Raw genomic sequence first — 23509 nt, 5'->3', positions numbered from 1 at the left:
GATTTTTGGCACTAAAATCCTGTTTAGCAGTAAACAGTAGCAGAGAAAAAGGGATATATACAGTCTACCAGCTGCTTGACCCGACCCCAATGAAACCCTCTATACTATTTTTAAAATGTGCTAATTTAAGGGCCAGGGAGATAGCATTAACAGGTAAGTTGCTTGTTTGTCTTTCATGCAGTCAACCTGGGTTCAATCTCTGGTACTACATATAGTTCCCCCCAACTACAATGGAAGTGATCTCTGAAGTGCAGAGCTAGGAGTAAGCCCTGAGCACACAGGGAATAGCCCAAAACCAAAAAACAAACTAACAAAAACCATACTAATTTGCACAATAAAATATTAGGTAACCCAAGACCATGTTCTAAAAAGTATTTATTCTGAAACAATATGTGAAAGTAGGTGATGTGTATACCTATAAATATATATTTACCCACCAATATGAAATAGCAAACCCCTCCTACATTAGTTGAACACACAGACATACACACACAAAGCAATGTAGTACTCATTCAACTGTAAACAGTATTGAATAGTACAAGTCAAGTTTATTATCTCACTAAATACAAAGTAATCAAGGTCTTGTTGAGGGTACTGTATTTAGTTTTGAGCCTTGCAACTTAGATTACTTAACAACTCATTAATTAAAAAGTAATATAAAGATGTGGGTGAACATTTAAAATGAAGTTAAAAACAACAGCAGATTTTACACAAAAAGATTTGGGATTTGGAATGGGCTACTTTAGAATAGCTTAATGGTTATGAAGTAATATTAAGCAACATATAAGTTGATGACATTTGTATAGCAAGAAATTGGTTTTTCTTCTTCCCCTAAAAAAGAACAATCAAAGCAAAGATTGAGTATCTGGAGAGATATTAAAGTAGGTGGGGCATCTGCCTTACAAGCAGCCAACTGGGGATCAATCCCCAATACCACCTATGGTCCCCCAGTACCACCAGGAGCAATCCCTAAGCACAGAGCCAGGAGTAAGTCTGAGCACCTCCTGGTGTGGCCCCAAAACAAAAAAAAAGCAAAAATAAGGATGTCTGAAATTAATTTCATCTTAATTTTAAAATCAAGTTCAGAAGAATAATCTAACAAAGCTACAGTGAAGGAGTGATACAGTTAGCTCTACAGAGTAAAATCAGAAACAGAAATAAAATATCCTATAAGACAGTTGCTAAACATCTGTCCAAAATATTTTTATATTTAAGCTGTATTAAAAAAGAAAAAAGTTAAACGCTATCAGAATAGCCTAAGTGATTTTTCTAATAATATAGCTATTTCTCTATCCATTCCAAAATTGGGGAGTATGGGAAGATGGCTTGATCAAGTGAAAAATCTGTACAGATTATAATGAAAAAATACATAGATTACAGAAAAGAGTCAACGTGATTGCTAGAATTATTATGATATTTGATGGTAAATTTGGTTTCACTAAATGATGTTAATTATAGCTTAGAGATATTTTCATCAGAGATGAATTTACATAAGCATAATTTTACTTAAATAATGAACAGGAGAATCAACTCAGGTACCTACAATAAATTAATGTTTTGTATATTTGAGGAAGTCCAAGAAAAATACTGAAATTTTATGAAAAGTGAGATTTAGGTATGAACTATAAAACTTTTCAACATCATCTACAAAATTCATAAAATTAGCTTAAAATTCAATTGTAGAAAAACAATCTAGTTTCTACTCATTCTACCCAGATGTTTTCATAATAACCAAAGGTATTACAACAAAATATTATTAAAAACATTTAAAATACATTTTTATATAATTTTTATTTACAGTTTAGAATTTAAACAACTTACTGGGACTATCCTTTATGAGGCACCCTTAGTCCTTAGTTTTTTTTTTATTTGCGACTATTTAAACTTTAAGACAGGCTCATTACTTGTTTTCCAGGGCACGCAACCAATGCGTTACCTAAAAATACTCAAGTTACTGATTATTTGTAACACACACTTGATTTTGTGAGTCTAGAGAGCCTTCCCACCTCTGTCTCTCCTCTGAAGGAGATATCTGTGTGCTTTTGTGTGATGGTTCCACTGAATTCATTACAATGGAGATTGACATTTCATATTCATAACGATCCAACATCTGAGCAATCTTCTGTCGAGACACACCATGTTTATTCCTCCTAACAAAAAAGAAAAGGATTTTATTTCTTTTTAAAGAATGTATAGGCTAAAGCTGAGTTTCCCATACTTATTTGGCCTATAACACCCTTCTCAAAAAAAAAAAAAATCACTCAGCACTCCCTGAAAATCTACTTTAGTAAAGTAAATAAGCAAGACAGGGGCTGGAGAGAAAATGCAGCAGTTAAGGCTTTTGTCTTGCACATGATTGGGGGGGGGGGGTTTGGTCCCCAGCATCCCATATGGTCCCCTGAACACCACCAAGAGTAGTTCCCGAGTACAGAGCCAGAGTAAACCCTGAGTACCAATAGATGTGTGTCCCTCTTCCCCAAAACAAAAAGTAAATAAAGAGAAAGTGCCCTAACTGCCCCTAAGACCACACTACCCATCCCACGCTATTCTAGTGCACCCCACAGGGTAATACCACCAACTGGGAAATTAGAGTACAGATTCAAAATTGTATTTTGCAAATAAATTAGAACATATATCTCATTTCCCTATATTTTATACTTAAAAGTTACACTGCCTCTCCAAGGTATTAATATTTTTTAAAGGTTTAGAGATACAATGAATCATCAGGCCAGAAAGATGGCTCTAAGGGCTGGAGTGCATGCTTTGCCACAGAAGCCCCAAGTTCAATCTGTGGCACTAAAAGTGGCCCTCAGCAGGGCCGGAGTGATAGTACAGTGGGGAGGGGGCTGGCCCTGCATGTGGCTGACCCAGAATTTATCCTTTGAATCCCACATGGTCTCCCAAGCCCTGCCAAGAGTAATCCCTGAACGCAGACCCAGGACACTGAGCCAGGAATAAGTCCTGAGCACTGTTGGGTATGGCCCAAGAGTAGCCCTGAACATTGTACAGGGAATAAATAGATCTTGAGTCTTACCAAATGTGGCCCAATAATAAGGGAGATACATATGAGTGTGGGTGCGAGATACGCAAGACATGAATCATGGCAAGATGCTAACTGATTACACCTTCTTCATAAAAACATAACTACTGAATTACTGACCCACTGGGTTTTAAAATCTCCCTTTTTGAATAACAGCAAATATTTATAATACTATTTTGAGAATTTTAGAACTGTTAGAAGTTCTAGAAAAGCAACCAGTGCTGGCCTGGATGTAAGGAGAAAGTGACGCTCCTTCACTGTTGGTGGGAATGCCAACTGGTCCAGCCTTTCTGGAAAACAATATGGACAGTCTTTCAAAAACTAAAAATTAAGCTTCCATATGACCCCCGCAATACCACTTCTGGGAATATATCCCAAGGATGCAAAAGAGCACAGTAGAAATGACATCTGTACCTATATATTCATTGCAGCTCTGCTTACAATAGCCAAAATATGGAAACAACCCAAGTGCCCTAAAACAGATGACTGGTTAAAGAAACTTTGGTACATCTATACAATGGAATACTATGCAGCTGTGAGGAGAGATAAAGTCATGAAATTTGCTTATAAATGGATAAACATGGAGAGTATCATGCTAAGTGAAATGAGTCAGAAAGAGGGACAGACATAGAGGGACTGCACTCATTTGTGGAGTGTAGGGTAGCATCACATGAGGCTGACACCCAAGGACGGTAGATACAAGGGCCAGGGGGATTGCCCCATAGCTGGAAGACTGCTTCATGAGCTGAGGGGAGAAGGCAGATGGAATAGAGGAGGGATCACTAAGAAAATGATGGCTGGAGGAATCAGTCAGGATGGGAGATGTGTGCCGAAAGTAGATAATGGACCAAACATGATGGCCTCTCAGTGTCTGTGTTGCAAGCCATAATGCCCAAAAGTAGAGAGAGAATATGGGGAATATTGTCTGCTTTAGAGGCAGGGGGATGGTGGGAAATGTGGGGTATTCCTGGGATATTGGTGGTGGGGAATGTGCACTGGTGGAGGGATGGGTGTTTGATCATTGTGAGATTGTAACCCAAACATGAAAGCTTGTAACTATCTCACGGTGATTCAATACAATTTAAAGAATTAAAAAAAAAAAAAAAGAAGGAAAAAAAAAGAACCCCCCCAAAAAAGATCTAGGACTTACAAAAATCAACAAAAAACAGCTTCTATCTTGTTTTAGTTCCTTCTTATCGCTTTCTTTTGGAGTTGCGGATCCTCTGAAGCAGTGCTCAGTGGGCCTTGGAGCCATGTTGCTGATACTTAGACTCATACAAGACAAGCACATGAGCCCTTTGAGCTATTTCCCTATTCCACTTACTGCTCTTTTAAATATACTATCAACAGCAAATTATTACTAATGGTGCAACTACTTGGACATAGCTCCCAAACGTAATGTTGAATGAAAGAAAGTAGATACAATGAATACAACTGTATGATTTTATTTATTATTTGGCTTTTGGGTCATACTTAGGGGTGCTCAGGCTTACTTCTGGCTCTGTGGTCAGGGATCATTACTGACAATGGTCTGGGACCATATTAGGTGCTAGGAATAAAACCCAGGTTGACCACATTTAAGGCAAGTGCTTTCTACACACTCTACTATCCCTCTGCCCCATGAGTTCATGTTTTGCACATGGGAGGCCTGGGTTCAATCCTCACCAATGCATAGTCCCCTGAGCACGACCATGAGTAATTCATAAGGCAGGGTATTTGCCTAAGGGTTGAATCCCTGACATCCTATATGGTTCCTCCAAAACACCGCCAAGAATAATTTCTGAGGGGCTGGAGCAATAGCACAGCAGGTAAGGAGTTTGCTCTGCATGTTGTCAACCCAGGTTCGATTCCAAGCATTCCATACAGTCCCCTGAGCACCGCCAGGAGTTATTCCTGAGTGCATTAGCCAGGAGTAATCCCTGTGCATTGCCAGGTATAACCCAAAAAGAAAAAGAATTTCTGAGGTCAGAGCCGAGAGAAACCCCCAAGTACCACCCAAAACCAAAAAAGAGTAATTTTTAAGTACAAAGCAAGGAATTTGTTGCTCTCTCGCTCTTTCTCTCTCTCTCTCTCTCTCTCTCTCTCTCTCTCTCTCTCTCTCACACACACACACAGACACACACACACAGACACACACACACATTCACAAATCTATCAACTGATCTCTCCAGATATAAGCACAAGACATGAAAAATCGGAGAGGGGAAAATGGAAACCAAAGGGATAAAAAGCAAGAGGTAAATATTTAAATATACTAAATACCACAGAATTATAATTTTAAGCCAGGAGCATCTTAACTGAGGTGGAAGGGAAATACTGGTTTAAAAAGAGAAGTGATGCTCATACAACTCTGTGAATATATAAAACCTACTGCATTAAAGGAATAACTTCACAAGTTAGGTCAGAGTTATGTGAAAACTATTTATCTAAAGCAGCTTGGGTAGGCCATGTTAAGTACTGAAAGAAGAGTAATCAGGAACACCAGTGATGTGATCAGAAAGAGATAAAGGGAAACAAATGAGAAAACAAAGATGAAAGTAATACAAGTCCATGATCCCTCCCACAAATACTGAAACAAAAATATTCTGAAATTCTGAAAACTCAGTTTTCAGCTGATTCACATGGGAGCAAAATCTCAACAGACTTGTACTCACGTGGTAGCACGATCCACTAGGACTAATGTTAATAATGTTAGATCATGTAGAATCTTATCTTTATATTTTGATCAACAAGTTCTGACTTGCAATGAAATATCTAACATGTTTGATTATGACATGTTTCCCTAAACTCTGCTAGCAGAGTTTTAATTATGTATGCCTTATATTATCTTTATAAAATAAAAAATGTATGTAATTCCAAAACACATTGAATTTCAAGGATTTCAGTTATGAGAGGCATAAATCAGTAATAGTTAAGACTGATAAGAGAGCAAGAAAGCAACAAGTAAAGAGGCTATTAGACCAAAAATGAGATGATGATGAAGTTAAAAGGGCATGCAGAATGGCTGGAATAATAGCACAGCAGGTAGGGCATTTGCCTTGCATGAGGCCAACCCAGGTTCAATTTCCAGCATCCCATATGGTCCCCCAAGTACCACCAGGAGTAATTCCTGAGTGCAGAACCAGGAGTAACCCCTGAGCATTGCTGGGTATGACCCAAAAAGCAAAAATAAATTAATTAAATTAAGGGCACGCAGTGATCGAGGCCTAGATAAAAGCCAGAGTGAAAAGTCCTAATTTCCCTCAGTTTTCTGATCTCCATTAACATTCCATAAATCTTGAAGTGATAAAGAAAATCAACTAAGAGATAATTACATTTAAAGAGGGAAGTTTAATAAACTGTAATAAGGTAAGGCTCTTCAAAATGATTGATTTTTCAAGTCCAGGTTGATTTTTTCCCCCCCTATGTTCTTTTAGTTTTATTTTGGGGCAACACCCAGGGGTGCTCAGAGCTTACTCCTGACTGTGCTCAGGATTTGCTTCTGGTGGGGATCAAGACCATATGGATGCTGAGGGTCGAATCGCACCACCCGGATGTAAGGCATGGCCCTACCCACTGTACTATCATCCCAGCCCGACACTTCCAGTGTTCTTAATAAAAAGGAGTAGTACCTAGTTCACAAACAGCAGAGTTACAACAAGACAAACTAGTAAAGGAAATATATAAAGAAAAAAGTAGAAAAACATTAGAATTAAAAAAAAATTGAGTGCCTTACTTTTCTAACTCCTCAGGATCAAATTTCCACCAAGTTTCTGGTTCATGAAACTCAACTCTGTACCCTTTTCCTATGGCCTATACAAAGAGAAAGAAAAAAACAAAAACCCAGAGAATATTTCTTAAAGTAAAAGACAAGTTTTATTTTTCAAAACTACTACATTTGCTCAACCAAGAAAATTTAACTTTTAAAATAAAACATCACATTTGTGTTTATAAAAACAGTAAGATCACGTAAATGGACAAATTCCAATTACTATTCTCAAACTACTGGTGAAAACAGTAAAATGAACATATTCTTCAGAAAGCATTATTCCTAATTTTTCAAAAACTATGTAACTGTACATACCTCTTTAGATAATAAGGACAAAAGTTTTCATGATAAATGGTAAATATTCTAAATTTCAGAATACAAAAAAATTGACAAAATATAAGAACACTCTCATGTTTCATATTTACCATTTCCACATATGGTTTCATTTCCCAAGCTTGTGTATTAGTGTTGTCTATTATAACTGGAGATCTCCCCTGATTGATGGCTTGTTTTGCTGAAATAATAAAATAAATTAAAAATAAAAAAAATTTAAAAAGAACCATTAGGTCAAAATAAAATAAAATGTAACATTATGTTCTGGCAATTTAAAGATTTACTGTCTTTACTATAACATGCTATAAAAATTTAGATAAAACAAGGTGACAAGGACTTTGAAATGAAGAGACGGAATAGAAACAGTAAAAAAAAAATAAGGTAATAAGGTAATGCAAGAACACTCCATCAAGAAATTTTCCACACCTCTGCACTTAAGAAACAAAACTATGCAAATACTGAATCAATGCCACTTAAAAATGAAAGAGCTGGGGCTAGAGTGACAGAATAGCGGGTAGGGCGTTTGCCTTGCACGCGGCTTGCAGACGGCCAACCTGGGTCCAATTCCCAGCATCTCATATGGTCCCCTGAGCATCCCTGTGCATCACTGGGTGAGACCCAAAAAGGAAAAAAAAAAAAATCAAAGAGCTAAGGGGGAGAGGGGGCACTCCATTAGACTAAACGGAAATTAAAGCGACAACCACATTCAATTTCTATTTTCCAAACTGAATGCTGCTTTTGACAAATTTGCAAACCTACAGTCTAAAGCTAAGTTTCATTTACAGGAAATATAGGTACACCTTGTTTCTGGACAACATCTGAGCATAAGAGGTACATATTTACTGACAAGGAAAGATGGAGAGTGCCAATGGAAAACAGCAAGTAATGAAACAATATGTAAGATCTTATATTTGATTAAAATACAAAGGGGGGCTGGAGCGATAGCATAGCAGGTAGGGCATTTGCCTTGCTCATGCCGACCCAGGTTCGATTCCCAGTATCCCACATGGTCCCCCGAGCAATGCCAGGAATAATTCCTGAGTGCGTGAGCCAGGAGTAACCCCTGTGCATCGCTGGGTGTGACCCAAAAGGCAAAAAAAAAAAAAGATTAAAAAAAATATATATATATATAAAATAAATAAAATACGAAAAGCTGGAAAGAGTTACTATGATATCAAAAGTGGTTATCTATAGCAGAAATATTTGCATTTATCTATGTTGTTCAAGGCATATAATTAAAAATGAAGCTTTTCGGGCTAGAGAGATAGACGGGCTAGCAGGGAGGGAACCTGTCTTCCATGCAGCCAACACAGGATTCAAACCCAAGCACCCCATATTGTCCCCTGAGCCCACCAGAAGTAATTCCTGAGCACAGAGCCAGAAAAAACAAAACCAAGAGAAGAGAAAAAATAAAAATGTTCCTGAAGTATAGATTTGCTTTAAAAAAGAGTACTATGGGAGTTGGAGAGACAGTGCAGGCAGTTCAGGGACATGACTTGCGTGTGACCAATCCCGGTTTGAATCATGGCACCACAAGCTCTCCTGAGTTGTCAGGAGAGACCTTGGGGGCCCTGGGATACCGGGAGGCACCTCTACTGCAGATCTCAAGCAACACAGCATCCTCAAGCCTTTGCACTGAACCACCAGTCCAACAGATCTAGAAAAGTCAAGAGGCCTCCAGCCTCCTGAGCACCGCTCAGAAAAAAATACTATGGATTTATCAGTACTTGCCAACAAATTCTACATACCAAGTGGCTGATAACCACCGTTCAATGACTTTTTAGATATTCTTATAACTATGATTCTTAAATTTTGAATTGAGATAGAAACTTTTCTAAACTAATCCCAGTAATTCTATGATTCCCTGTGGGCTGAGAATTCCTGTCACAATCACCCACTATTAATGATACTTGTGTGCCTCTTAATTTTTAAGCAGACAAGAGAAAATAAACTATAATAGAAATTTTAAAGACTAACACAAAATGCAAAGATATGGAAATTTTTATATTTAAGCCTCTAAATTTGACATAATGCAAAAACTTCATACAGATGTCTGGGTAGACATGTAATTCTTTTACTTTTGTGTAAAAGACTAAGTCACATCCGGCGAGGGCAGGCTTAATTTACAAGGTTAGTCAAGTAGCGATGAGTAGCATGAAATACATTGCTCATGTACTGGAGTATGGTTCTATCAAAAAAAATTCAGAATTTGGGGCATGACTAGGATATCACCCCATCTTCCACCATTTAATTCTCAATCATAAGCAAGAATTAATTTTTTCTTTAAAAAAAGTTTTGTGGGGAGTTCTTTTTGTTTTGTTTTTTTGTGGGGAGGTGGGAGGCACTGAGCCACACCTCGTAATGCTCTGGGGACCATATGCGTGCTAGGTACAGAATGGGGGTGAGCTATGTACAAGGTAGCTCTCTAGCCTGAAAAAATGATTTTTAAGGCTCAAAAATCTAGAGCACATACTTTGCATGCAGGACCCCAGATCTCACCCATAGCACCACATGGCTCCTTAAGCACCACCCTGAGAATAACTCAAAAATAATTAAAAAATAAAAATAGGGCCAGAGAAATAGCTCGATGAACTGGAATACATTTTTGAATGAAGAAGGCCCAGGTGCAATCCCCAGCTCTGCATGGTACCCGAAACACTGTTGGAAGCAACCAACATCCAGCTCAGAGCAGCCTTTGATCACCTCTGGCTATGGTCCAAAAATAGATAAATTTTAAAAGCTTATTAAAGTAATTATCCTACTCCCTGAGATTTAGGCTTATACCTTTTACACCTGAAAACTGGCACCTGTCTGCACAATAGTCATGGCTCAGCAGTTCTAACCAAAGTGGCTGACCAGGAGTTGCCTGCCATTCTACACCTGTAGATCAGCACAGTACAGACCGGTGGCTGAAGACCACTGCTCTAAAATAGGCTGTCATTAACATGTCTAATTTGCAAGAGTAATCTCCATTCAATACCACATTCTGGTGTACTCCAAAATATAGCATCTAATAACCAATGTGTAAATATCCCAACAGTAAGATCTGTTACCTAAAATATATCATCATAATCTAAGAATGACACCATAGATATGTTTTCAATTTCTAAGAGGTTGGTCTAAGATGAATTAAGAGCTATTATAATTATAAAGATAAAGCAAAGAGATATTCACAAAATGATGCCTGGTATTCAACAAATATTTGAAAAGGGCAATTAAACAATTTTACCCTAAATGAAACAAATCATGCTTTTATTTTCAAAATGTCAAACTATTGTTCATTATCATTACCTTGAAAAAAACTTCTATTATACCAATAATAAAACCAACAGTTTACCAAGACACCTTATTTTGTTCAGCAAGTATAATTCACATGACACAAACATTAATGAAATATTCTAGGCTAGTATTAATAAAAGGAAAAAAATCCTAAACATCTCAGTCTACAAAACACTGTGCAGATATTTGGAGACCAGAGGATACAGTGGGTAAGGCACTTGCCTTGCATGTGGTCATCCCAGGTTCAACCCTGGCATCCCAGATGATTCCCCTAGTTCCAGGAGTAATCCCCGAGTGCAGAACCAGGAACAAGCCTATGCAATGCCAGGTATGGACACCCCCTGCCCTCAATACACAGTGAAATCTATTACAATCATCATTGATTCAATGTATTAACCTACTTCTAGTTTCAAGGCAATACCACAAGTATTTTTAGAATTATAATACCATAGTCATCTGATTTGGGCAATAATGTTCTGTGCCATTAGAATAATTTTTTTGAGATATTTATGCCTCTCTAATGTATACAGGCAAATTATACTTTCATAAGATCAATATTTCAATCTTTCAATCAAACTTATTTTTAAACTTTCCAATGAAACCATGAAACAATAATGGCAAAAATATTTTACTCAAAAATACCCTCACTGAAATTCCTTATTTTGAAAAACTAATAACTGACACAAAGTATTTTTTTTTTTTTTGCTTTTGGGTCACACCCAGCGATGCTCAGGGGTTACTCCTGGCTTTGCACTCAAGAATTACTCCTGGCAGTGCTTGGGGGACCATATGGGATGCCGGGGATCGAACCCGGGTCGGCCGCGTGCAAGGCAAACGCCCTACCCGCTGTGCTATCGCTCCGACCCCTGACACAGAAAGTATTAATTCTGTTTTTCTTGCACAAACTGTTCTTCAGGGTAATCCTAGTTGCTAGTTCTAGTTGAAATGAAAAATAAAGTTCTTTTTATAGAAGAATTCTAGTTACTACACGGAAAAGAAGGACTGAGAAAATCAACATTTTGCAATCCTTAATGAAATAACTGACTCAAGAAACATTTCATTGTTGGTTAAAACCACTAAAATAAGGGGTATCGGGGCTGAAGAAATAGTACAGCACATACACTTGCCTTGCATGCAGTGACTCTGGGTCCAATCCCTGGCACCGAATATGGTCCCCTGATCCCCACCAAGAGTATTCCCTGAACACTGCCAGATATGTCTCAAACACCAGAAAATAAAACCACTAAAATAAGATAGGACTTGGAGATATAGAACAGGAGGTAAGGTGCTTGCTTTGCATGTGCCCAACACCAATTCAAATACCCAAAACAAAATACAGTTCTCTGAGCACTGCCAGGAATATTGATCAGAGGGGTGTGGTACAACCCTTTCCCCTCGACAACCCCCCCAAAAGACTGATAGAACCTTTACAATAGAGGAAGAAGACTGTTCATTTGAAGCTAATTATCAATCTGCTTGTGAAAAAACAAATAAAAAATCTGAATCTAGTACATACTCCAATCTAGCTCTAAGTTTCATTTAAAGAAATACAGGAGAAAAAGGAATAAGATAGTTATAAGGAAGCAAACTATAAGATATGAGACATTCCACATGATTAAATAACCAATTTTCTATAATAAACTAATGATTTGAGTGAAAAGAGAGGATCTGCTTTAGATCAACATAATTAAACTTAACAGGTAACCAAATATACTTCAAAGAAGTTGTATGATCCTGATTCAAACAAAACTGTAAAGAAATATATACAGCAGTAGGGGAAATTAGGTTATAAACTGGGTATTAAGTGATGTCAAAGAATTGGATTTCTTGTTTGTTTGGGGGCAATACTTAGTTATGCTTAGGGTTCATTCCTGGCTCAGCACTCCAAGATCACGCTGGTGGGATCAGGGACTATACAGGGTGCCAGGGAAAAAAGTCAGGTTGCAAGGCAAGCATCCTCCCCACTCTATTATCACTCCAGTGCCCCAGAATTGGCTTTTTTTTTTAGGTTTGATAATGACAGTGTAGTTAAGTAAAATGTGCCTTAAGTAAAAGTAAATCTGAAATGCACAAAATGTCTAGAATTTGTCTTAAAACATTTTAAGCAAGTGAAAAACTTAATATTCAAAGGTATTATAAGACTTACAATACATTAGCGTGACTTCTAAGGAAATAACTACAGCGTTAGCTATCAAATTTATTTATGAGGTATAGAATATAAAAGTACAGAATATACAACCTACAGAAATTGCCCACACTTCTTTTACCAGTTATTCTGATAAGCTGTTTACAATAAGCTGTTCCATCTAAATTCTCCTATTTTCCTCAAGCAGGAAGAACAAATATAATTTCATTGTTTCCTACAGATTAAAAAAGATGGATTTCAGAACTGTTTAAAGAGCTTGTCAAAATCATTCAGATGATAAAAATCTAAATTGAGAATAAAACCCAGATCCATCTGAATCCTAATCAAATATTCTATCCCAGAAGACTCGGTCCAAAACAAACCTCTGTTCTGGTTCCAGTCATGGGCATCACCAAGTTGATTAACATTATACCTGTACCCATCTTGATGGTGAAAATAGTCATCAGTGCTGAACACAATGCCATCACGACTCTGACCAAGCAGAATTCTGTTAATAAAAGAAATCATAAAGGTGCCATTTATAAAACCCGTTGACCATAAGAAATAAGCCACACAGGAAAGCTGATTAAATGAACTACTTATACTTACCTGCACATACACTGCAGAGAGAATAGCATGGGAGGTGAACAATCTTAAAGGGACTACAGATTTCAAATATCAATCTTCTTAAGTATAGCGAGCATTAAAAAACTTGTTGGGGAGGAGAGCTGGAGATACAACCCAGTGGTAGAACACATGCCTCACATGTACGAGGTCATAATTATAGTTCAATCCCTGGTACCCTCCTCAAAAAAAAAAAGAGAGAGAGATACAGGGACTGGAGAGACAGTTCAGAGGTAAGGTGCTTGCCTCTTGTGCAGCAGACCTCTGTTTGATGTCTAGCACCTCATCAAGTTCCTCTGAACACTGCCAGGAGTAGTCACAAAACAAAATAAAGGAAAACAAAAGTGATAATTTATTAGCCAGAGCTATTGCTCAGTTCTAAGGCTCTATGTTCAATCCACAGCGATATAAGCAGATCTAGCTCTACACACTATTCAGCCTTAAAAAAGGGAATCTTGCCATTAGCAACATGGATTACGCTAAACAAAACACATCAGAGAATGACACTTGTGAGATTTCTCTTATACATGAATCCCCAAACAAAGGCCAGGGCGATGCAAAGGCCTGTAGTGCATGTGCTGCCTCAGGGGGCCCCAGTTCAATTCACAGCTCTGGGTGATCCCTCAAGTACCAGGAGGAACAGACGTCAAGCACAGTACTGGGAATAGCAACACACTGCCAGGTGTTGTCCCAAACCAAAAAAACGTAAAAACACAAACTCGTCTTTACAGATAACTCTGGTTAATTCATTTCTACGAATCACCAACATATACAACCCCAAAGTGGGAGCCAGAGAGGGTCAGGGGGTATGCGGAGATAAAATTTAGCAGGTAAGGTGCTTGCCTGCCGACTCAGATTTGATCTGCAGCATCCCATTTGGTGCCCTGAGTCTGATAGGAGTGTTTCTTATTGCACAGCTAGGAGTAAGCAGACTATGGCTCAGTGGTCCCTCAAGCCCCACCAGGAATGATTCCTGAGCTCAGAGCCAGGAGTGAGCACCACTGGGTGTGACCCCAAAACCAAAACCACAACAACCACCCCACAGTAAGAGGATTGGATCAAACAGTAACAAATATTATCTAATTCTCTTCCTCATTCATTAGGCAATTAGGTAACATTCTATAATTTTTTTTAGAGTAAGAGAATTTAATAATGCCTAGAGAGTCATATTGGCAAAAGGTTTTAAGACCCCATGAATTACATGCAGCTCACCCTACTTCTATGCGTGGCACTACAAGATCCCCCCAGCATCATGAGGATCAATGTTCACAACATTGAACTGCAGGCCAGACAGGCCGAGAATTTCTGAGGAGCCCCCGACTTCCTGATCAACAGTTTGAAAATCTCCACACACCCCCCCCCCAAGATAGTTCAGAGATATTTTTAAGTATACTTACTTTGTGGGACAGGCATGTGGCTTAAACAGTAGACAGAGGGCCAGAGAGATAGTAGAGCAATTATGGTGTTTACTTTGCATGTGTCTGACCTGGGCTCAATCCTAGCACCTTGGGACACACACACACACACACACACACACACACACACACACACACACACACACACACACACACACACACACACACACACACACACACACACACACACACACACACACACACACACAGAGTACCCTTCAAGTTAAGTCACTTTCTAAAATGGATTCTCAGAATGCCAACATTTATAATTTGGAGAAACTAAGTCACCAAAAATAAAACCAATCACATGGATGTTGGCCCACTGGCCACTTTAATATCTTCTTGGGAATTTGCTATATGCCAAGCATATTTATACATACATCTGACTTCATTTAGTTCTAATAAGCTTGGTACTTTAACAGTAAGGAAGTTCAAGAATGAAAATAATTTTAAAAATCAGGTCACCTGAGGGGCTGGAGCAATAGCACAGCGGGTAGGGCGTTTGCCTTGTATGCGGCCGACCCGGGTTCGATTCCCAGCATCCCATATGGTCCCCTGAGCAATGCAGGAGTAATTCCTGAGTGCATAAGCCAGGAGTAAACCCTGTGCAATGCCGGGTGTGACCCAAAAAGGAAAAAAAAAAAAAAAAATCTGGTCACCTGAGTTAACAAATGTGGTCACGGTGAGCCAAGATAGATCTCTGACCCCCAAACCAATGATTTACAATGATCCCTGCTTCCTGGTATTCACTTCCTGAGTGCTAGTTAGATTCAGTGACTAGCTTCAAACACGGTGGATGGGGAAACAAGCAAACCTTTTGTGAATAATGCTGAAGGTTTAACTCCCACGACAAGAATATGGCAAAGTTATTAGGATGTCATTCCCAAAATCAAACTACAGTCTATCAACTTCTGTCCAGAACAGTTTCTCTCACTGTGGAGCAACCCAGGCAGGAGCTGAAAGATATCTCTGGTCTACGGCCAGGTCAGTTAGGAAGTGAGTCTTGTTAGCAACCATAAATAATGAATGTACGCCCTGTTTATGATTTTTCACTTCAGGAACAAATGTAAATCTTCTTCCTTAAACCCTGTTTTGGGAAAGCTAGTCCAAAGCCAACAAAGAGAGTTAATTTTCATGGCCTATTTAAAACTGTTTTACGAACTATACTTTGCTTAAACATATCTCTAAGCATTTTTAAAAACAGAAGTAATTTCCCCTCCAGTAAAACTGATACTTCATGAATCCTTTATTGCCTACCAAGCAGTCTTGAACATTACCTTTATGCTAAACACTCCTTGAATTTAGAGACCTACAGGGGAGATAATATACCAATCAGGGCACACCCTAAGAATCCAATCCCAGCACCACATGGTTCCCTGGGTATCACTAGGTGCAGCCCTGGAGAACCCCAGAATCACAGGGTGTCCCGATTGTAGGGAGCCATTTTACAAGCCCCGCTCTTATCCTCTAGTCAAGCAGAGGCTTACTTGGGATTCCTGTAACAAGGTCACCACTGCTGACCTTACTGATCTTATCAGTTCGCCATTCCTCTCTCACTAGCCAACACCCATGCCTGATCTGCATTTTACTATTGTTCCTATGGGGGTCCAAGCATGCATACCGCCCCCCTCCCACCAAGAGGTATAAGTATTGTAACTGCTGTGAATAAACTCTCTCTCTCCTCCTCCTTCTGGCTCTGCGTCTGTTCATTCGGTTATGTCCCCTCCTTAGCCCCACGAAGGGTCCTCCCTGCGGGACAGGATGATGCCCGCAGGGGGGACCCCACACCCGATATTCTTGGCATCACAGGGTCCAAGCAGCACGGCATCCTTGAGCTAGTGCTGGTTGGCTGAGAAATGCCAGTAGTACAAAGACTAATGGGTTAGAGATATAGCACAGCATAGTGGTAACAAAGGAGCAGACGCAGGTTCCATGCCTACCAGCAGAGCACCATCAAGAATGATCCCTGAGCACAAAGCAAGGAGGAAGCCCTAAGCACCACCTAAGCATGTTGTCTATAAACCCAAAAAAGAAAACATAACTTTCCTCAATAATTGAAAAGAAGATATCCTCCAAAAGGAGGAGAGGTGGGGCTGGAGTGATAGCACAGCGGGTAGGGCGTTTGCCTTGCACGCGGCCGACCCGGGTTCGATTCCCAGCATCCCATATGGTCCCCTGAGCACCGCCAGGGGTAATTCCTGAGTGCAGAGCCAGGAGTGACCCTTGTGCATCGCCAGGTGTGACCCAAAAAGCAAAAAAAAAAAAAAGGAGGAGAGGGAAAAATACCTTCCTGTTTCTCTGGAAACTGATAAACTAGCACATTACTAGAAGCACCAGAGTAATAGCACGAAAGGGAAGAAGCATGCCAGGAACAGCCCCCCTGGGTATAGTATATGATTCCCCAAGCAACACCAGTGAAGAACCCTGAGTATAGAACCAGGAGACCTGGGCACCCCAAGTGTGGCCCAACCCCATCCCCACAAAACTTACTACAATTTTGATGGTTTAAAATAACTTGCCTTACATGCAGTTGTCCTGGGTTTGATCCCCAGTACCCCAAAAGGACCCCTGAACCCCAAGACCTGTCCTATCTCTAAGCACATAGCCAGGTATTGTCCCTACCAAATGTTTTTTTTTTTTTTAAACAAATTCAGCCCTCCTCTTTGTATAGATAGGATATAAGAATCTAATAAAACCTATAGCCCAAATCCATGAAGTGTGATACCTTAAATGATCCTGTGTTCAATCAGTGAGACAAATTCTCTGGCTGGGGCCCGAATGATAGCACAGCAGGGTGGGTGTTTGCCTTGCACAAGGCAGACCCGGGTTCGATCCCGGCATCCTATATGGTCCCTCAAGTACTGCCAGGAGTAACTCCTGAGTGCAGAGCCAGTAGAAACCCCCAAGCATCGGCGGATGTGACCACCCCAGAAAAGAAAACAACAAAAATCCCCCCCCCCAAAAAAACCCAGAATTCTCTGGCTGATTTCAAATGGTAACAAAATTCTATCTTGAGAGTACCGGTTCTAAATTACTAAGAGCCTGCTATAGGGGTAGGCTTAAGGGATAGTTGGGAAATTGGAATAATAGTGGGAAGGTGCAATGGTGGTGGGACTGGTGTTGGAATATTGAATGTCTGTAACAAATCATCTTTAATAAATAAAATGACAAAATACTGATTCTGGGAGCAGGAGTGAAAATATAGCAGACAGCGAGCTTGTCTTGCATGTGATTTGCCTGGGTTCAAGCACACATATTGTCTGGTAATATGGTTCGGCACCACATGTTGGTCCCCCAAGCTCTGCCAGGAGTGATTTGTGAGTGCGGAGCCAGGAATGACCCATGAACACTGCCATGTGGTCACTTGCCCACCCCGCCAAAAAATAAAACATATTTTCAGAAATATTGATTCTGCTTCAAATCAACCTTTCAAAGTGCTGTTTGCCTAAAAATAAAAAAGCCAGCATTTCATCATATGTACAAAGGTTGCATAGACTGTTTTACATTAACTTACCTGTAAATACTCAGAGTATTGTTAGACTGTAGTCTGATTGTATTAGAATCTGCTAGTAAAGTGTAAACTACTCTCATTTATAATCAAATTAGTGACTATTATATATTAATAAAATAAAACAATGCTGTCTTAAATACCTTAAGCTAAATGCAAAGAGCAGTAAAAGCAAGAGACCAAGAGGATCACAAATAAATACCACAAAGAGGTCCTGAAAACAACAGATGAACAAATAGGTTTTCTGAGATGGATTTACACAAGCAAATAAGTAAAATAAACATTAACAAATTAGTTCCTCGAACCTTTATCTTATCCAAAAATATCAAATAAAAACCCTGGGGGTGGGGGTGGGTCATACCCAGTGGTGCTTAGGGGTCACTCCTGGCAGTGCTTAGGTACTCTTGTGTGTGTGTGTGTGTCTGTGTATGAAACCACCATGGTAAGCTGCAAGCAAGGCAAAGGCAAGAACATTAAAGTCTGTGCTATCTTTCCTGATCATCAAATAATTTTTTCTTTATGTTAGTATACATTTGGAATCATCCTCTATAAACTGCAAAGAATGTGTATTGTTTTTCTTTGTACTATTTTTCACCATTGCATCAGTATCTTTTTTTTTTTTTTTGGCTTTTTGGGTCACACCCGGTGATGCTCAGGGCTGACTCCTGGCTCTACACTCAGGAATCACTCCTGGCGGTGCTCGGGGGACCATATGGAATGCTGGGAATCGAACCCAGGTTGGCTGCATGCAAGGCAAACACTCTACCTGCTGTATTATCGCTCCAGCCCCACATCAGTATCTTTTTTAACGTAATAAAAACAGGAATTTACAACATTTGGGTCAAACTTCTTATATTTAAAGAAACCAAAATATCTCCTCTGCCAATCAATGTTTTAATATACCACAATACTTAAAATATACTCAAACTGCTTCAAAAATAATTGCAAAGAAGTAAATATTCTATTGATAGCAAACCTGTCCAGGAATATATGGTGCAATAGCAGAGTCAAAGTCCAAATCATCAAACACTAAGTCCACCTTTAAACTCTTAGGTCCAATTATTCTCAAACAGACAACTTAAAGGGAATGTAAGCACAATTCTCAGAATCTCATCACTGGCATAAATAAACATGCTGTATTTTAAAGTCCGTAACAAAAAACGTTTAAAAAATATTTACATTGAAAAAAAAATTTTTAAAAAAATTTACATTGACAGATATGATACTGAAGTATGACAAATTAAAAACTGCCTACTAGAAACATGAAAATATTTGTCATTTACTGCAACTATCATTTGCAATCTTAAAGTAATGAATTACCAAGTATTCACCTGCATCTTTTACTTACCGAGATAAAGTTGTTTTCCCAGAACCAGGCAAGCCCCTTAAAAGAATGAGTAACTTTTGCAATTTATTCAACTTTTCCTCTTGAAACTGCTGGTTTAGGAACCTGTCTGTTCTATTATACTCATCCATAGAAGGATCTTTCCAATGCACTGCGCTGGTTTCACAGAAACCAACATATCCATCTTCTACACCGTAGTCTGCATATTCTTTGTTCTGGTCAAAAGTCAAACTGTTCCAATTAACATGACAGCTATTTTCATAAAACCCATTTTGTATGTGAGAGCTATCATGGGCACAGAAAATCTCTGATGGCAGATTTGGTGGAGCATTGAGTCTCTGAATATTTAAATAGTTAAAACTGGGAAGAGGAGGACCATGGGGTACTACAAAAGAAGGAACTGGTGGCCATTCAGGCCTGAAGGAAGTAAATGAAACATCACAAACTGAAGGGATTACCTGTCCATTACAAGGATGTTTGTCAGGCTCATTCTCCACATACTGTTGATCAGCACAATGGGCTTGAAGAGCATTACTGATACCTCTTTCTTCTTTTTCTTCAGAATTGAAGAGATCATTTTTATGATGTTGATCTTCAGAGGGGCCAGGTTCCTTACAACCATCTTCAGAATCAACTTTTTCATTCTCAAGCTCTTCAATCTCTTTATAAAATTGGGATAATTCACTGTCAATCTCTGATTTTTTTAAGTTAAATTTCTGTTTTTGTTCTTTTCTTCCTTTGCTATTGGTCCTTTTTTCACTTTTCTTTTTCTCAGGCTTGTAAAGGGGTCCTATAAATGCTTTACTTGTACTATATATTCCATCATCAGATTTTAATGGAGGCCTTGCATCCACAGTAACATCTGGCCTCAGTAAATCTGTAGTTTTGGTTTTGTCCACTTGAGAATTACTCGCCACATCAGTTCCAGTTTTCTCTTGGAGTCTGTGAAAATGAATCCTACACTGACGAGGAAAACTGGAACGCTCTTCAGTTGCCTTCAATTTTTTATTGCGTGGTTCACTTAATTCCTTCCCATTAACTTCAGTTTCTCCATAAGGCATCTGAGGAGAAAATAAATTACACAATAAATATTTAACAACTAAAAAACCTAAACAAGGAACTGGAGAGACAGGACAGTATTTACCTTGAATGAAGCCAACCTGGGCCCAATCCCCAGCACTACCAGGAGTGATCCCTGAGCAAAGCAAGAGTAAGCCCTGCTGTGACTACTATTCTCCCCCAAAAATCTAAACAAAATGTCTTCAGAAACTAAAATATAGCACTGTATATAGCTATAAACAAATCTTTGTTCATCCATTTGCTTGAGTGGGCACCAGTAACGTCTCCATTGTGAGACCTGTTACTGTTTTTTGGCTTATCGAATATCCCCAGGCTCTGCTGTGTAGGAGGGATACTTTAGGTAGCTTACCGGGCTCTCTGAGAGGGCTCTCTGAGAGGGATGGAAGAATGGAACCTGGGTCAGCCACGTGCAAGGCAAATGCCCTATCCGCTGTGCTATTTCTCCAGCCCAGAAATTTTTTTAAAAAAGACATTTAAATTTGTGATAGCACCTTCTAATGTTTTGTGTTTTCTCAAAACACAAAACTCATAAAATTGCAACTTAATAAGGCACTGCCCTCCCTCCCTTTTTTTTCAATAGGGCAGTCTCACCTTGCAGTGCCAGGGACTGAGCCCAGGATTCCAACCCGGCCATCTCTCAGTCCCTACTTTCAGTCTAAATGCTTTCTTCTTGGTTGTTTGGGAGCCACGCCTGGCTGTGCTCAAGGCTCTGTGCTGAAGGATCACTCCTGGCAGGGTTTGGGGAACTATAAGGGGGCTGAGGATGAAACCCGAGTGAGAACTGTGCAAGGCAAGTACCCTACTTGCTGAACTATGGCTCTGTTCCCTCAACAATGCGTTTCTGTACTGAAGAGAACATAGGTGTGAACCAATAGCACCGCTGTCTTTTCTGTTTAAAAACATTTTTGTTTTGGGGCCAAATTCTTCGGCCCAATAGCTATATATAACATATTTTGTTAGTATACTCAATTGTGTACTACTGTCACTCTCATCCCGTTGCTCATCGATTTGCTCGAGCGGGCACCAGTAACGTCTCCATGTGAAATTTGCTGTTACTGTTTTTGGCGTTATCAGATACACCATGGGTAGCTAAGGGGTGTTAATTTGCCAAACACATGAAACTAGATCAGGAAAACTGCATCCTAACCATCTTCTCTTTTAAAGCACCATGCAGGTGAGAGCACAGCGGCTTGCAGGGACACTGTTTGTATCCCTACCCCCCAACCCCCCATGTATGGTCCATGGAGGACGGCCAGGAGTGAACTATGAATAAACCTTGAGCACTACCAGAGATGGCCCCTTGTCCCACAACTTTTTTTTTATATATAAAGCCATGGACTGGAGTGACAGATAGCACGGGTAGGGCGCTTGCCTTGCACGCAGCCGACCCGGGTCCGATTCCTCCGTCCCTCTCGGAGAGCCCGGCAAGCTCCTCGTGGCATATTCGATAAGCCAAAAACGTTAACAACAACTCTCACAACGGAGACGGTACTGGTGCCCGGTACTGGTGCCTGCAGGCTCCACTCCATCTGCCATCACCTCACAGGAAAACCACCGCGGCTGCTCGGAGAACGAGGCAACTCAGGTCCACGCTGGTCAGCAAAGACACTGGCCGCATCCCGCCCGCACCCCCCCTAATCAAACTCAGGTCGGTCTGTCCGGAAGGGACGGGGCGCAAAGCGCTCTCTCCTTAGCTCCCTGCCGCGCCCCGAGGTCGAGCCCAGTAGCTCTCCGCGCGGCGGCGGCGGCGGGCGGGGACAGCCACGGGCCGGCGCAGGTGAGCGGCAGGCGGCCTCGGCGGCCTGGCCCGGCCTCTCTCCTCGCCGGCGGCGCCGCCCGAGCCCGGCCCGCACCAGCCCCAGGCCACACACGCTCAGGTTCCTTCTGGGATTCTGGAAGTCTCTGGGGCGGGAAGGTCCACGGCGGGCTCCCGAGCATCGGGACCGCCCGAGGCGCCGCGAGGGCGAAGAAACCAACCGGAAAACGTCCCCACACACTCACCTTACTCTACCGCTCTGCATTACCTTTCTCTCCCAACGAAACCTCTCAGAGAGCAGGCACTCCCGAGACAGAGAAAAACCGACACCAAAACCAAAAAGGCGCAGGAAAACGGCCCTACGGCAGCGGTCCGGGCGGAGAGCCTGAAACTCCAGACCTCGGGACCACGGCAACAAACCGCAGCGCCGTACGCAAGATGGCGGCCGCCTCGCGGCAACCCCGGTAGGAATCGCCGAGGGGCGCCAGGCATTGTGGGAATCGGAGTCCGGCGTTCGCAGCCCTGCCTGGAGCTGTCGCACTAACGGACTTCATCTCCCAGAACCCTCTGCGCGACACACGGAGAAATGTGGCAACGCCTGTAAGCCGGAATTGGTTTCTACATCCGGAGAGGAAGTTATTTAGAAATTTCAATTTTGGCTGAAAAAGGCTGCGAGTTGTTCCGGAAGACAAAGAGAACTAGAGTTCCTTTTTTTTTTTTTTTTTTTTGCTTTTTGGGTCACACCCGGCAATGCACAGGGGTCATTCCTGGCTCATGCACTCAGGAATTACCCCTGGCGGTGCTCAGGGGACCATATGGGATGCTGGGACTCGAACCCGGGTCGGCCGCGTGCAAGGCAAACGCCCTACCCGCTGTGCTATCACTTCAGCCCTAGAGTTCCTTTTTGGCACCCTAAAATGATAAAGAAGCTGATCTCAGAATATACTTTTAAGATTTTCTAGGAGATAAGGAATCCTTTCCCAAAGAGGTTTCAACATTTATTATCACCTACTTGGGTTGCCTATTACTAGCTGTTTCTATTAAAAACACTCAGTGGGCCTGGGAGTGTAGCTCCTGAGTGAGCGTTTGTCTTGCATGTATAGAGACCTTGGATGGATCCCTGGCAGCATAAGAAAAAACACTCGGGTTCTATCAAAATCACTGCCAGAGATTTTTCTCTTCCTGTCACCTCCCATTCAAGACCTACTCCCTTCCTTGTATTCTTTCCTAAGACTCAAGGAAAACTGCGGATCTCT

General features: G+C 40.7%; 1 protein-coding gene across 3 annotated transcripts; it reads right to left on the bottom strand.

Annotated features, from left to right (window-relative positions):
* Nucleotides 1-528: 528 nt before the first annotated feature.
* N4BP2L2 (NEDD4 binding protein 2 like 2) lies at nt 529-22695 on the bottom strand. 3 transcript variants are annotated; one of them, XM_012931818.2, is made up of 6 exons: nt 22499-22695; nt 19421-20478; nt 12909-13033; nt 7214-7302; nt 6756-6832; nt 529-2150 (listed from the first exon to the last, which is right to left on the bottom strand). In XM_012931818.2, exons 2-6 carry the CDS (start codon nt 20476-20478, stop codon nt 1952-1954), a joined length of 1548 nt encoding a protein of 515 aa, XP_012787272.1. In that variant the 5' UTR covers nt 22499-22695; the 3' UTR covers nt 529-1951. The 3 variants fall into 3 exon arrangements, with proteins under 3 accessions (XP_012787272.1, XP_054988902.1, XP_054988954.1); XM_055132927.1 differs by lacking the exon at nt 22499-22695 and having other exon boundaries at nt 19876-20027; XM_055132979.1 differs by lacking the exons at nt 19421-20478; nt 22499-22695 and having other exon boundaries at nt 12959-13010.
* Between the last annotated feature and the right edge of the window lie 814 nt (nt 22696-23509).

The sequence above is a fragment of the Sorex araneus genome, chromosome 1 (assembly GCF_027595985.1).
Source record: "Sorex araneus isolate mSorAra2 chromosome 1, mSorAra2.pri, whole genome shotgun sequence".
In the NCBI taxonomy this organism is placed as follows: Eukaryota; Metazoa; Chordata; class Mammalia; order Eulipotyphla; family Soricidae; genus Sorex; species Sorex araneus.
Note: the sequence above shows the minus strand (reverse complement) of the source record. Positions and strands in the feature narration are given on the sequence as shown.

Excerpts from the sequence above, each read along its gene's own strand:
- N4BP2L2 (XM_012931818.2), bottom strand. The coding sequence starts at position 20,478 with ATGCCTTATGGAGAAACTGAAGTTAATGGGAAGGAATTAAGTGAACCA. Across the intron at positions 13,034-19,420 it reads GGGAAAACAACTTTATCTCG|AATTCTGCTTGGTCAGAGTC; the intron begins GTAAGTAAAAGA and ends TTTTATTAACAG. Across the intron at positions 2,151-6,755 it reads GATCCTGAGGAGTTAGAAAA|GAGGAATAAACATGGTGTGT; the intron begins GTAAGGCACTCA and ends CTTTTTTGTTAG.